Source organism: Trichoderma ghanense (assembly GCF_004382785.1).
Source record: "Trichoderma ghanense strain CCMA-1212 chromosome Unknown scaffold_10, whole genome shotgun sequence".
Taxonomy (NCBI): domain Eukaryota; kingdom Fungi; phylum Ascomycota; class Sordariomycetes; order Hypocreales; family Hypocreaceae; genus Trichoderma; species Trichoderma ghanense.
In genome coordinates, this window is record NW_027395673.1 from 805,865 (window position 1) to 820,357 (window position 14,493).

Sequence of the window (14,493 nt, forward strand, 5' to 3'; positions counted from 1 at the left end):
CTAAATCAAGAGCCCCTTATTCTATGTAATCCATTTCCGTGATCAATTCATATTGCCGTCGCCCATATCCATCATTTATACATAAATCCTTCGTTCCCAAGCACATCACCCGTCAGCTTCAGTGCATTCTCCTCAGCTCTTCAATCAGGTTCCGCATGTCCTCGACATTCGGGCCCAGCCCCTCGCAAACCAGCTCCTGCTGGCTCTCGTTCAGGTCCAGGAACCTCTCTATCATCTCGCCGTCTACGAACCTGTAAGGGCTCTCGCCCTCTCTAGCCTGGTTCCTGAACGCCCGCCAAAGGTCAAAGGACAGGTTTCCAGGTGTCTGGATGTACCCCTGCAACCGTGATTGGAACGTCATGAGCAGGTCCTGGTACTTCGGAGCAATGTCGCCGTACAGATACAGCGTGCCTTCAATCTGTGGTTTAATCGTCAGCTTCGGCTCCCACTGCAAAGTAGACAAAGAACAGCACTTACCGAGCCCAAAAACGCCTTTGGTACCACAATGGCGTTTTCGCCAGGTGCCACCTGAAGCTTCCGAATCCGGTTGATCTGCTCCCCAATGTTGAACTCGCTGATAACCTCCAGCTGACTGCGGTCTTGCTCCGTAGGCGCTTCCTGCCTTTGTCTGAGCACAATGACATTTCCCTGAGCATCTGCCTCGAGCCACCTGGTTTCATCCAGGGCGCAGACTGACGTGGTCCAGGCCTGTTGATAATGACGTGCTTTCTCCTCCAGCTTCGCCTTCTTACCATCCTGAGCTGGCGTAAACTCGAGGAGCGTAAGGGACTGCATGAGGTCACCAACACCGATGATGTTCCCAGAAATATCCAGGTCGACTGGGAATGAGGATGGGCGGTATGACGCCACTTTCTTCAAGCTGGCGGCCGTCGACGTCTCTTGGGCGTAGCTGTAAACAACCACCGTCTTGCTCAGCCCGGCGACAATGTAGTCGTCCAGCATAGCCAGACAACGACATACACCCTTCAGGTTGTGCGATGCGATCTGATACAACTGCCGCGATTCATCCACGCCGAGAACCACGATTCTACCCCTTGTCTCTCCAGCTTCGTCTGTGCCGGGATCTGCGACGAAGCTTGTGCCAACTAGGAACCTTTCAGCCATATTGCCGTTGCTATCGGGCAACTCGGCACGGATTACGCACTCGACCAGCTCCAGTGACGCAGAGGCGTTCAGCTCAAAGGGCTGTCCCAGTTCCTGAAAGATGATCTCGTCAACCAGTCTGATGGTGCTCGTGACGACCTCTTCGTTGTCTACTAGCTCCTTCTTTATGCATCCCAGTCCAAAGGCCTTCAAGCCTGGTGCATAAGCTACACGGCGGACCGTTTCGTGCATCGGGAGAGATTTCACGTGCGTAAGCCTTTCGTTATCAACATGGCAGATCCTAATATGCTCATCCGTTGATAGCACGATGGAGTCTGGAAAGGCTTCCGAATCAAAAGGGGCCACGAATGTCGCATCATCAGCCGTCGTCGCCGAGTAGACAATACGCCCCTCCGAGCTATAAATCAGGCTGGCATGCTCCGTGGTCGCAAACACGTTGCAGATTCCATCCGGCCGTGGCAGAACGTGCAATCGAGCTGGACCGCTTCCCAGCGTGACCGTCTTCCTCCCTGATATTGAAAATCCCTTGAGGGAGACATTGAAGCTGATGACATTACCATCCTCCAATGCCACGAGCAATGTTGGGCCGGAGATATCCGGCGGGTGTAGCTGGACCAGCGCCACATCTCGTGGGACCGAAGCACTGTCGTCTGTCTGCCTCAACGGTTCACCGTGGAGTGGCGTCAAAGTCGCCAGATCCACGACTGATATGGTACCGGAAGCCCACCATCCCACCACGCCAAAGTCTGGCGGATCGCGCGCCGCATGTATGCAGGAAATCTGATCGGGCTGCCCAGATACAGGATTTTCCGAGGCATCTTGCACGACTGCCTTGAGGCCGTCAAGGAGGTTCAACGAGACCAATAAGGATCCATCTATTGACAGCAAAGCCCACTTCGTATTGGCAGACGCCGCCGTGATGAGTTTGCCTTCCGGCGAGTGCCATGAGCATAATGTAGTCCCGCTTTCGGGGTCCAGGAGAGTGACAACCTGGGGGGTTATTTGCAACAGCTGGCCGTTTGGCAGGTTGGCAGCCAAGAGAGTTTCCGCTTCGAGATCCATTCCCTGAAACGAGTACACTTCCTCAATATTGTCAGGCTCAAATCGTAGGACTCGAGTTCCGGCAAGGGTGGATACAACAACAGTATCGACTTTCTCCGAGTCCACGGATCGCAGTGTGAATAGGCCTCTGGTGCCTTGAAACTCGTCCAGGAGGCCACGGTCGTCTAAGCCAACACCGCTGCGGATGCTGCGTAGACTTCCATCTTGATAAGCGCCACAGCCAGCCACGATCCTCGCCTGCCCGGATGAAAAGGTGTTGCCTGACTGTGCGTCTCCCTCTCTGTTTCCCAGATCCATGATGGTAAAGTCCATGATGGGTGCGTTGTTTGGTAGTACCTTGAGAAGAGTCATTTGCTGGGTTTCGATGTCGATGCGTAGTAGCTGGGAGTCGCCATGATGTGATCCAATAAAGAGGAGATTGTTTCCCATATAAACCAAGCTGGATGCTCTTGACGTGTATCGACTTAAATCCTCAAAAGCAAACGGGTGGACTTCCATGCCTGTCACGACCACCCCTGTCGACTCATTGGTGGTCTTGATTTCCAACAAGTCCAGGCGGCCGTAGTCGTCAGCCAAGAAGTAACGCGTCCCATCGTACTCGGCCCAGGCAACGTAAATCTTGGGCTCCGCAAGGCCGGAGCATACGCTTGAGTATGTGAGGCTGTCAAAGTATGTGAGCAGCGTCTCCCCAACCACGAGGAGGCCACCCAAATGTGCCCTAGCTCCCTCATTGTTGCGGACGTGATATCGCTTTTCTTCGTATACGGGAACAGGTATCAGCATTGATGCATAAGGGTCCAGAATGACTTGTTCAAAATCCCGGTTCTTTTGGGGATCAAACTTGGACGAAACACCGGGCTTATCGTCTTCTGTCAGTCGGTAAACGGCTACCCGAGCTTCTTCGCGGTCGAGCTGGTTCTTGTACAGAAACGCGATTGTCGGGTGGCCAGTTCGACTGTATAAGAACGTGCTCGCCTTCATCCACAGCTCAGTCAATCGGACCTGGTCGAGTCCTTCAAGCTTCGTGGTCAAACCCTTGCGTATCCGCAGGCGAAAGACGTTGAGCACTCCCTCCCACAGGTGCATCGCCATGAACTTGCCCGTCGGGTCAACCAGACACCTGTTCTGGCTCTGCGACTGCCGCATATACGGCTCTGCTGTGTCTTCTATTGTCTGCTCGACTGCATCCAGCTGGTTTGTTTCGGGGTTCCAGGCTAGATTGAAGTATTGCAGCCTGTCGGTGCCGATGAAGAGAAGGTCCGTAGCAGAGTCCTTGGGCTGCAGCCGCTGGAGCATGTCTATAGTGCCGTGGATGACCTTTGTGTGGAGGCACGTCATGCCTTCTTCGTGGACTCGCCATATCTCCAATCGGTTTGCTTTCCTGTACATCGAACACGAGTGAGCACGTCGTACGCAGACAATCAGGCAGCTCAGACACTCACGCAACGACCAAGTCCTCGATATCCGGCGACAGAAACCGGATGCGCAGGGCGTGCCTGATGCTCGTGGGCTTGTGGACTGGCGCGACGTATGCCATTGTGGAGGAGAGGGTTGCTTGCCAAAGACAGGAGTGTCGTCGGGTCGATTCTGCTTTGGCCCAGGCTACATGAAATGGTGGAATCGCCCAAGGATGAGGTGAAGCTTCCAAGAGCTATTGCGTCAAGGCAAGCATCGCAGCCGGGCTGGTTACCACCTATCGGAGATAGCGCTGGAGCGATATGTCAGCGGCTTCTAGCACCCTGGATGGGGGTTTCGAGGCTCGTTTGGCGGGGCGGTAAGCCACTTTTAGCGGGGTGGTGCCCTGTAACAGCGCTACCGACCAGGGGTTAGTGCCCGTGGCAGGTGTGATGCGCATGAAGCGTGATATGCAGCTTTACAGGGTAATGTTGAGGGGAGGCCTTGTTGACACAGGTTTGTTCATTCTCCGAACGTTGGATGGAACCATGATCAAAGCTGGAACAGCTCTGTGATGGCATATTGCATGTATCTATGACGTCCCATTATAGGACCTAAGACTTATGAGTACAAACGTTATCGATACCTGTTGCTTCCCATGGTCCCGCTTTCGCTCTTTCCTCAGCTGTTATATGCCACAGGTCATGATGAATTACGAGAGCGTTAGAATCACCACCAATTTCGCCTTTTATCCTTCTCATCCATCTCGACACTGAAGAAACTATCGCATATCTTCATCAATAGCAACGAGCATGTATACACATCGATACCCAGCATGACGCAACCGCCAGCCAAACCCATAGACAGGATAGAAACCGCAGATGAATACGGCCGTCGAGAAAAGTGCTTCACAAACTACAGACGACATCCTTTTACCTTTCAGTCCCATATACCGAGCATCCAAAGCACGAAACAAGTAACCGAGAAAGATGGATTGGTAGCCCAGCCGGGACTCAGAATAGCGGCTCTTCCAAATCCGCAATTGACCAAAGACATATTCGATCAGGATCAATGTCACAGCAATGATCTCGAGAGGTTTTTGGGAGATTCGCCATCGAATCTCCATTTGTCATATTCTGGCAACTTTCTCAAAGACCTCTATGTTCCTGTTGGCGAACTGGACCTGGGCTCTTGCCCTGAGAAAGACCTTGAAGAATGCTTGCAAGAAGTTCGAGCCAAGAGGGACAGAAACTCCTTTCAACAATGGCTTCCACTGGCTTGCACCAGGACGGAGAGAGACGAAGGCTTACAATTTCCGCCTGAGATGGAGCGATTGTGGGCACAGCTAAACCGAGAACTTGACGTGGACAAACCAGTCTTATCAGATGCTGCGGCAGACCATGCGAGAGAACAAAGCAGACCGCCGTCAACGCTTGAATGCAAGGAATTGTTCACTCAACAAACGAAAATCCAGCCTGTCAGTAACTCTTATTCTTTTACCGTGGTGATATGCCATAGCTGACGGCCGTCTAGTATCAGTATAGCTGTTTGGACCCCATCTCGCCTCCCCTGTCTCCGGTATCCGACGATGCTGAACCATTCATCCCCGACGGAGATGTGGCAGTGATTGATCTTTCTTCCGAGCCAAGTAGCCCTGGACGGTCCGCTGCCGAGGCTATCCAACGCGAGCTTGACTCTGACCCCATCGCCTCTTCCACTTTCATGACTTCGCCTTCCTCTGGAGACTTACCTCGGCTCAACCAACTGTACCACTCGGTGATCCAAGAAGCCAAACTCGAGGTCCCTGTCGTATATACTAGCTCGGATGCTCCGAGTGAAGACAACGCCCTCGCTGAAATTTGCCTGTCTCTAATCGCTGACGCGGGTGAAGGGTCGCTCAACCAGCTCGAGGAAAAGGGGCATTTTGAAGATGCATTCTTGACATTACTCGAGGACAGACAGTATTATGCCAACCAGTTGGTGAGTCAGGAACGATTTGATCCGGGCGCTTCCACATGTCGTATTCCCGTTCCTCTGCTTGACTTCGACATCCCGGCCCCTGAGTGGACCGTGGAAAACCTCACCGCGAAGTTGCATTTTATGTTCCTTAGACGAAGCACGCCCAGTCGCTTTGAACTATTGCCTGTACCGAGAGATCCGCGCTCTGAATTGTCACTTCGATGGGCGTTTCTCCCGACGCAGAATGGGCAGCCAATCCTGGAGGATGAGCTTGCGATGCCGGATGATACACTTGCATGGTACCTTTCTAATGAGGAAACGTCTCACTTGAGCAGCCGCAATTTCGTCTCAATCAAGGAGGACGTGGAAGTCTTTCGCCTTCAAGAGGATGAAGAAATAGAAGACTCAATATTACAGGATGACGAAGCCGATGAAGAACCTCTCACGAATACCCAGCCAAGGGAGAGCCCAAGTGCCACCAGTTCGGTACATGGAAACATATCAAATGGCACGGGAAGCCGAGAATTGCGTGAAGTCAAACCCCAAGCCCGTAGGAAGCTTGACGATGATACCCTGAGACTTGTACCAAAATCCTACGACACAAGTGCCACGAGTATACTCCTCCATAACTTTATGGAACTAAGGGGCATAAAGCGACCTCGTCTCAATACCCAACCTCCTGCAGCGAATCAGCCTGGGGTCGCCTTACCGTCTACGCTTGCCAGAGCAACACCGGAGAGCAACGACCATGAAGCAACCTTCTCTGGAGCTGCTAAGGAAATGCCCCCCGCACAAGCTCCTCAGTTTGAGTTTCCATCAGAGAAGGCTTCCATCATCATCTCGGTTGATCTTCCAAGGCAGATATTGAGAACGATGGAGAGTGCATGGACCCCGGAGAAATTGATCGATGTGGACTACTCTCGCCACAACACCCAGAACTGGCTGCCAGGCGCTTCTCGTCCCAAAGAGATCGTGTCCCCTCTTAGCTTCGAAGCAGATATATCCCTATCACCGAGCACAGGAATCATCATCACCAACATCCTCAAAGTAAGGCAGCGTCCTCTTCCAGGCTCCCAGCATCTAGCACCACTCCGAGAACGCGTACAAAAAGTCAGCCAGAAATACGAAACCCTCATCGTCCTCGTCTCGGAGTTAGACCCCCATGGTGAAGTCATGGGAACATTAGCACCCCCAGATTCAGCGGCTTATGCAGACTTTGTGACTTTTGCGGCGGCATTAGACGGAGATGTAAATGTACATTTCGTCCCGGGGGCGACGGACACGATGGGCTCGTGGGTTTTGGCCTACATGTGTCGGTACTCCTCGCAGTGCGTGGCACTATCGAGGTTCTTGTCTTCGGAAGAGACACCGTGGGAACTGTTGTTTAGAGGGGCTGGCATGAATGTCTTTGCTGCAAAAGTTCTTTCGAAGACGCTGTTTGAGCAGGCTGGGCCGTCGGGGTTGGCTGCGTTCCTTAATATGCCGGCTCATGGACGGTTGACGAGATATGCATCTCTGCTTGGCGGAGAAAAGATGTTGTTGATCACGGGGAAGGTATTGGATCGGAGATGGGGAGACTGATCTCTTCACGATATCTTTCACATCTTCGAGGAGATGATACTGATAATGCGAATATGTGAGCTCCGTTGAGATGGAATGTATATATTGTCTCCCCATATCTCGTCTATTTCCCTAGCTGTATTAAATGAATGGCTGCAAATGCGTTTAAAGTAAGAAGTGTATTCAAGAAAGGAAACACCACTTTTAGCAGACTGGAGGTTCTGTCCAGCCCAAGCCTCATCGAGTCTGTGCTGTAAAAGACACTCATCGACGAACTCAGCAAATCTCCCACAGAGGCCGCGGTAGCTGGCTCATGGGACCAAGACCCTTCTGCAGTCGCGGCATCTGCTTCAAGCCGACATACACCACCCTCTGGGCGTTGGCCAGGGTGACCGACCGCGACGTCAGGCCATAGTAGTCCGAGATGGCATGTGTAAGCCACCGCCTAGAGAAGAGAATGCGATGTTAGTTTCTCCAGTGCCACAAAGGGGTATCACAGCAAAGGGGCATCGCACTTATAAGCAGCACTCTCATCATCGCCAAACGAATCAAACAGCAGCCCCGAGTCAACAGTCTCCTGCGACACCTGTCGGTGCGCAGTCCTGTATCTCGCCGCAGCAGCCGCCCTCTTCTGCTGCAAGTCTCGCATTCTGCCGTTGCGGCCCACGAAGACAATCTCCTCATCATCCGAGTCCATCTCTTCGGCTGCGCTATCCGCATCCTCGTCATCCTCAGCCTGGCGTTTCCGCCGCTCGTCAACCATGTACTGTCGGACGGGCTCCTCCAGGGCCTTGACCCAGGTGCGGATGACTGGGCTGCGCTTGGTCGACTCCCGCAGGTCGCGCGGCACTTCGCCCACGCCGAGGCCCGTTGCGCTGCCGGACTTGAGCTGCTGCTTCTTGCGCGCGGCCTGCAGCTTGGCCGTCTTGTCCTGGATGCGCTGGCGCACGCCGTGGTCCCAGAACTGGGCGAGCTGGTAGGGCACTCGGTGGATGGGATGCGTCGGGTGGACTTCCCAGTCGGCGGGCTCGGGCGGCTGGACATTAGGCACACCCACGAGACGATCTGTGACGGGAAGCAAGATTCCCTCTTTATATCAGCGACCCGCGTCTGACATGTGCGAAACATGTCCGATAAGGGCAGTGTGTTCAATACCGTTCTCCCATCGCCGACGCTGCCGGCTACCTTCCTTGCCCTTCAGGAGGGCCTCTCTGCGCTTCTGGCTGTCCCGTGCTGAAGGCGGCCTGCGCGGAGGAGAGACGACGGTGACCTTCACCTCCTCCGAAGAGGTTGCGATGGTGACCTGCTGGCGGCTGGCAGAGCGCTTGGAGGGGCCTGCGAGGGCATCGAGGGGGATGGACAGAGGGCTCCCGGTGCCGCGGGCAATGGGCGAGACGCTGAGGGATTGCAGGGCCGAGATGGTCCAGGCTTCGATGTCGATGGCGGTGCCGGATGCCGGAGTCGACGGGTAGATGATGTTTGCCGGCGACTGGCTGGGAGGGGGGGATTCGGGAGGAGGCGGGACAGCGCTGTAGATGGCCATGGTGATGCTGGCTTTCTCTTTGCACGATATCGAGTCAATCGAGATGAGGTTCGACCAGAATGGCACCTGTTTTGTCAATTAGAAGCACACGGAATGCCGCTCTATATATCGGACGAGGCCTTGCTCAGGGGAAGACGGAGACGGAGAGGCAGATGCGATGAACGAGGCCAGTGCCTTATCCTTCCTTATCTGGCTGACCGTTTGCTTCGTCCGTTTGCATCGCCCAGCATCGCGTCCGTCCGGACACAGTGTGGCTCTGGTGCTATCTCTGGCCAATCACGCCTCGAGCGCAAGGCATGAGGAAGAATTTGATGGCCTGCGGCGAGGCTTGTCGCGCACAATTCGCGCGTAAAGTGGTTCGTCCGTTGACTGGGCGGGATATATTGACACTGTGGGAACTTCTCTTCCAAGACGCTATTATAGGAGCTCACATGCTTCTTTCCATGGTCATAATGCTGTGTTTCGACCTGTTTCTCATTTCAAGATTAAATCACATGGTGTCTCGACATGGCATCAGCTTACTGCTTTGAACCGTCATCTGTTCTGCTTCGATGCCTCCGACATGACCAACTCGGCATGCAAGTTGTCGTGCTCCATCCCTGTACCATCGATGACTCACGAAAGACTCGTCACTGCAGAGAAATGAGCTGAAAGACGTAATATATCGCGTCCGGTACCTAGGCTTGATGGCCTTATACGTGACAAGGCTATAGCATTGGTCTACTGAAATTCTGGGTGCACTTACCTCGGGATAGTGCTATGAGCCGGTCCTAAGGTAGTATGGAGATTATCGATCCTGATGACATAGAGTTGCCGGTCACGACCATGGCCGCCCTTACCGTTCAGGTGGTCACATCAAAGAAGCTCGCCTTGTTTTCGAAGTGTATAGTACAGCATATGCCCAAGAAAATTGCTGCGAGGGTGTTGCCCCAGAGGCCGAGAGCAATAGTCATGGTTGAAGGTCAGAATGGTTGTATAGGCCAGGGCAGCGTGGTGATTATATCGAGAAGTGTATGGCAAGTCATTATGAAGATTTGAAAACCAATGGTTTGCACTGGAGGGCAGCAATCTGTATGCACTCTTTGGTGGTAGGTATGGCAGGTTTCTCCCGTTCTAGTCCTACCGAACGATTTAACTCGTGATGTTTCGGCGCCTCACCCTTATACTTGACGGTTGTATTGTCGGCAGTCTATTCTGGACCTCAAGGATTGGATGCGACTAATTGATGGTTGTGCACTGTTTATGCAAGCTCCCTTACCTCAGGTAGCCCGGTCATCAAATCTGAGCCGCGTCTTCAGATCCAAGGTTCGTTCTCAAGGGCCAGAAAACGAAACTCAAAGCCACCCACCGAATGCGCAGTTGCATCTCTATTCTAGCAAAACTCTTGCAAGATTGCAATTGACCCCAAACGCAAATTTGAAAGCTCCATTGTCAAAGCCAACCCATTCACCAAGATCGCGAGATCTATTCAAGGTACGCAGATCTGGCAATCCAGGTACCGGGCGGCGAGTGGGGTTACGCGCCTGACAGCTGGAGGGGCACGACATTTTCAACACCAGCTTACACTCAGCCTCGTGTTACGCCTCAGCATCACCACCTTGAACCACACCCAACCATGGCCTTGCCTCTACCATTGGGCCTGGTGCCCTCGGAGGTGGCCTTCCTCTGCGAGATGGAGCTCGTGACCGTCGTTCCCCGGCAGCGTCTCGAGAGCATTGAGCTTCTCTCGGTCAGCCATTTCCACTCCCAGCCCTTTGTCTGCATCGAGCTCCGTTCGACCCTTCTACTAACACTCGAATTCAATGAAAACAGGGCTCGACTCCCAAGCTCCGCCCGCCATACCGCGCTGATCTGCCCCTATGGCTCGCGCTTCTCCTCAAGAAGCAGCGGCGCGCCAACATTGTGCCCCCAGCGTGGCTCCATCCCGACTCCCTCCGCGAAATCGTCAACTACGAAACCGCCGTCGACGTCAAGGACTGGGCGCCTCCCCCTCCTCCGCCAGTACGAGCCGACAGCAGAGGCAATTCCAGACGGTTCAACTCCTCCGACAACGACACCGTCCTGTCGCCTCCCTTCCTGCCATCCTGCACCGCTACGGCTCCAGCAGGCGCCCTGCCGTACCACTGGTTCGAATTCGCCGAGATGCTCCTCGCACACGCGAGCGACGATGTCCCGTCTGCTTCGGAAGTGCGCTCTCTCCTGAGAGACCTGCAGGAGGCTCGAGCCGCCAAGATGAGAGCCAAAATCACACATCCTGAAAGCCACGGGGAGGGCGTCACCAGCCTTCGTGGCGTGGGGGCCATGGAGCTTGCCGAGAGCAGAGGCTTCGTTGTGGGCGTGGCCGAGGGAGTTCGAAAGATTGGCGCAAGCGCTGAAACCACACGGCGTGACGAGGAGGAGGAACATGGCCATGACATGGACGACGATCTCAGCGACGATGACATGGGACTTTAAGAAACAACAAGCTTGAAAAGATCAATTGCCAAACAGCAGCCACGAGAGGAGCCAGGTCAAAACCATACATCGCTGCTCTCGCCAGAACCGCCACGAAAATCGAGCCCTAATGTAAGATGAAATCGAGAGACGTGCAAGTTTCTATCGGGCTTCAATATCCGGCTCAGTCTCTATCCTATACAGCGAATCCGTCATCAAGGCCAGCCGAAATATTCGCGGGGCCCTCGATCGAGCCCGATGTCTCAAGCTACCCAAGCCACAGCTCGTCCAACATAAACCGTCCAAGCCTTTGACACCTATCCAGCATGGTGCACCAGGATGGTCAACAGTCTTGGAACTGTAGACACGAGATCCATACTGCGGTAGTCTGAGGGCGTTCGATCGTTGGCTATTGATTGTCTTCATCGCTGGCGTCAGTCTACGTGAACGCAAATCATCGATGGCGATGGCAATACTCACAGGAATAGAGACGAAGCACGTCGTCATTCCCTCGCGAATTGGCGGGCATATCATACTCGAGCTTCGTCGACAACGCAAACACTAGCGCTCTCATTGCAGCCATCCGGGTTCAAGCTCGATGGCAATCGCAGTCAGCCTTGACAGCCCCGGCGTCAGAGTCAAGAGTAGGGTTCTGCTCTGCTCCAGGGCTGTCATCAAAGCTCGCAACCATGTTTCGGGGCGTAGTCCACTCCGACTCGTCCCAACCGAGCGGCTCACTGCCTTCCCGCCATCGAGTACGTCCCCGACGCTCTTGCGGCTCCGTCTGCTGCCGCTGCTCGCTGGATATCTGAAAGTACGACTGGTCGTCCGTCGCCGTCCGATCACTGACGCCAGGCTGAGCGTTCGTCATCGTCACGTCCGCGCCGATACTGTCGCTCGCGGAATCTCCTTGCCCAGGTGAAAGAACACCGAGACCCCCACAGCGGCGCTTCTGCGGCAGACCATCTTCCATGGAATAGGTCTCCTCATCCAGAAAGGGCCTCTTCTTGTGGATTTCCGGCGCGGCAAGGGCTCCCATGGTGCCAAACATGTTCCCGTGGGAAAACGAGGAAAATAAATATCTTACGCAAACTGCAAAATATCGAATCAGTTTCCAAAGAACCAGAATGATAAAATGTGTTTGCCCGTTTGAATATTTTTTAGTACAAAAAGGAAGAAGGAAGAAGGAGAAGAAGAGGAGGAGGACGATGATGAGGAGGAGGAGGAAGAAGACACACAAAACGCATAAAACGAAGGAGAGAAGAAGGCGCACAAGCAGAAGAAGGAGGGAAAAAAAAAGAGAGAGAAAGAAGCTACCTACCTTTACGGCCTTCGTTTCGAAACCTTGCACCCGCCACACAAAGACTCGGACCTGCTTCTTCCTTTGTTGCTTTGCTGAAAGGGGTTTACTCCCTATCCCATCGCACCCGTGTTCTTCTTCCCCTCTTCTTCCTTTGAAGACTTTCGAGCCCTCTTTCTGTCAAGCGCGAAGTGGTTAGGCTATGCTGGTTTTTTTTTTCTGGCTTTTCAAGCGGGCTTTATGCTTTCAGGTTTTCGAGAAAGGTGAAGCCTTCCCTCCTAGGTCTTTATGGTGGGTGGAGTTGGGGGAGCGTTCGCGTTGCCAGTTCTCTGCCAACTGGCTTTGCCAGCTGCACCGTTTGTCTTACTGCATTGGGGCGAGAGACGGCTGCTTTGCCGGCCCGTTTTGAATGTCCTTTTGCTTCTTTCGTCTTGTACTTGGGCGAGTTTATGTCATACGGGACGCATACTGTTGGCTGATAACATAGCTCTGCTGGAAACGGAGACTTTATCGAGCCTGCGGCAAGATTGATCCTTTCGCCTTTTTTTGGCGGACACATAGAGAGGTTGTCGCCTTCAAAGAGTGTATAGTAATAATCTCATTCTTAGCAATGCTAAAACTACAAAGAAGCTCTATCGCTTCTCGCGTCGATAACGGAACTACTGGTATCAATCTATTTACAACTCTGAGGGCTCTTCACGGGTTGCGGAAAAGTCGTGGTACGCGAGCTCGTACACCAAGCCCAAGGTCATCTTGGCGTGCTCGAGCATGTGGTCAAACGACAGATACTTGATCAGGTCGTCAGTACCGTGGATGTGCTGGTCCGAGTTTTCAAATGCCGACTCAATAACAAAGGCAGAAGGGTAACCGGCCTTGGACGCAGAGGCGTGGTCGGAGCAAGCATAGCCGCACTTGGTCTCGACCCAGGGAATGCTGCAGTACTGTAGAAAAGGTTAGCAGTTTGTCAATTTTTCGCCCTTTATTCTTTGATCGACTTACCTCCTCGATAACCTTCTTGATAAAGGCAGTAAGACCAGGGTCGACGTAGTCGGTGATGACGCCCACGCTCACTGGCTTGCCCGCGTCAATGGTTCCCTGAGCGTAGCCGGTCATGTCCTGCTGCAGCATGGCCTTGACGTCGCGGCCCGCCTTCTCGTACGCCTGGAAGATGGCTTGGCTGCCCAAGAGGCCGGCCTCCTCGGCGCTGTACCAGTGAAACTCGACCGTGTTCCTGGCAGAGCCGCCAACGACGTCCTTGTCTCCGAGCAGCGTGCGGAAGACCTCGAGGATGGTGACGGTGCCGCTGCCATCGTCGTCGGCGCCAGGAGCCGCGAGGATAGCGGGCAACCACAGATTGATGGAATCCTGGTGTGCGCCGATGACGACGGTGGTGTTGGTCTTGCCGGGGATGCGCGCAATGACGGAGCTCTGCGGCCACGAGTGGGCAAAGGGGCTCGCGGCGACGGTGTCGCTGGCGCCGGCGTCCTTGATGATCTGGTTGACCTTTTCCAGCACCCACTCGGACGACTGGCGGCCGTAGTCGGACTTGTAGTATCGCGTGTGGAAGCTCGTCAGCTTCTGGAGGTTCTTGAGCATCTCGTCCTTGGACAGGTTGCCCGCGAGCTGGCCGACTTCCTTCTGCTTGACGCACTTGTCGGGGAACTGGACGGCGGCAGCCTGGGACTGGGCCCGCAGGGAGCCGAGGTCTCGTGTGTCGGTGATGTCCATGAAGCGTTGGCCGTTCTGTGCCGGGTTGATAAGTCAGTTAAGCTGTTCATAGCTAGTGTAGGTAGGCTAGGAGGACGGATGGAAACGTACACGCCTGAGATCCCACTTGTCTTCCTCGGTCACCCATTGCGTCTCGCCGGGGCTCAACTCGACGAGGTACTTGGCCGGCTCCTCGAGAATAACATGGTCGCCCTCGTTCTCCGCCACGAAGCGGCCGCTGACGAGGGCTGCAGGCAGGGCAGCCACAAGAGAGGTCTGTAGGAATTTCATGATGTCGACGCGATACGATGAATATGGGAAATAAGCCTGCTTGTTCTCTCGATGCCGTAGATGGGCAGGATAGAGAGCGATGGAGAGAGGAAGAGTGACGGTGACAGGAGTAAGATCA

General features: G+C 54.1%; 6 protein-coding genes across 6 annotated transcripts; 2 read left to right on the forward strand and 4 right to left on the reverse strand.

The window, feature by feature from the left end:
• Nucleotides 1–118: 118 nt before the first annotated feature.
• CCMA1212_007853 (DNA damage-binding protein 1a) lies at nucleotides 119–3,789 on the reverse strand (the record flags this gene model as incomplete). The annotated part of the gene is made up of 3 exons (XM_073705014.1): nucleotides 3,630–3,789; nucleotides 478–3,568; nucleotides 119–418 (listed from the first exon to the last, which is right to left on the reverse strand). Exons 1-3 carry the CDS (start codon nucleotides 3,722–3,724, stop codon nucleotides 119–121), a joined length of 3,486 nt encoding a protein of 1,161 aa, XP_073556380.1. The 5' UTR covers nucleotides 3,725–3,789.
• Nucleotides 3,790–4,417: 628 nt separating this feature from the next.
• CCMA1212_007854 (uncharacterized protein) lies at nucleotides 4,418–7,122 on the forward strand (the record flags this gene model as incomplete). Its single annotated transcript, XM_073705015.1, has 2 exons — nucleotides 4,418–5,059; nucleotides 5,116–7,122. 2 exons carry the CDS (start codon nucleotides 4,418–4,420, stop codon nucleotides 7,120–7,122), a joined length of 2,649 nt encoding a protein of 882 aa, XP_073556378.1.
• Nucleotides 7,123–7,377: 255 nt separating this feature from the next.
• Nucleotides 7,378–8,833, reverse strand: CCMA1212_007855 (uncharacterized protein; the record flags this gene model as incomplete). Its single annotated transcript, XM_073705016.1, has 4 exons — nucleotides 7,378–7,546; nucleotides 7,617–8,166; nucleotides 8,257–8,710; nucleotides 8,735–8,833. Coding segments are annotated over 4 exons (1,272 nt in total), but the record flags the coding sequence as incomplete, so codon positions are not given.
• Nucleotides 8,834–10,259: 1,426 nt separating this feature from the next.
• Nucleotides 10,260–11,098, forward strand: CCMA1212_007856 (DNA replication complex GINS protein PSF2; the record flags this gene model as incomplete). The annotated part of the gene is made up of 2 exons (XM_073705017.1): nucleotides 10,260–10,373; nucleotides 10,457–11,098. 2 exons carry the CDS (start codon nucleotides 10,260–10,262, stop codon nucleotides 11,096–11,098), a joined length of 756 nt encoding a protein of 251 aa, XP_073556376.1.
• Nucleotides 11,099–11,666: 568 nt separating this feature from the next.
• CCMA1212_007857 (uncharacterized protein) lies at nucleotides 11,667–12,128 on the reverse strand (the record flags this gene model as incomplete). The annotated part of the gene is made up of 1 exon (XM_073705018.1): nucleotides 11,667–12,128. One exon carries the CDS (start codon nucleotides 12,126–12,128, stop codon nucleotides 11,667–11,669), a length of 462 nt encoding a protein of 153 aa, XP_073556377.1.
• Nucleotides 12,129–13,054: 926 nt separating this feature from the next.
• CCMA1212_007858 (Leucine aminopeptidase 1) lies at nucleotides 13,055–14,375 on the reverse strand (the record flags this gene model as incomplete). The annotated part of the gene is made up of 3 exons (XM_073705019.1): nucleotides 13,055–13,318; nucleotides 13,377–14,120; nucleotides 14,196–14,375. The coding sequence occupies 3 exons, from the start codon at nucleotides 14,373–14,375 to the stop codon at nucleotides 13,055–13,057; spliced, it is 1,188 nt and encodes a 395-aa protein (XP_073556371.1).
• Between the last annotated feature and the right edge of the window lie 118 nt (nucleotides 14,376–14,493).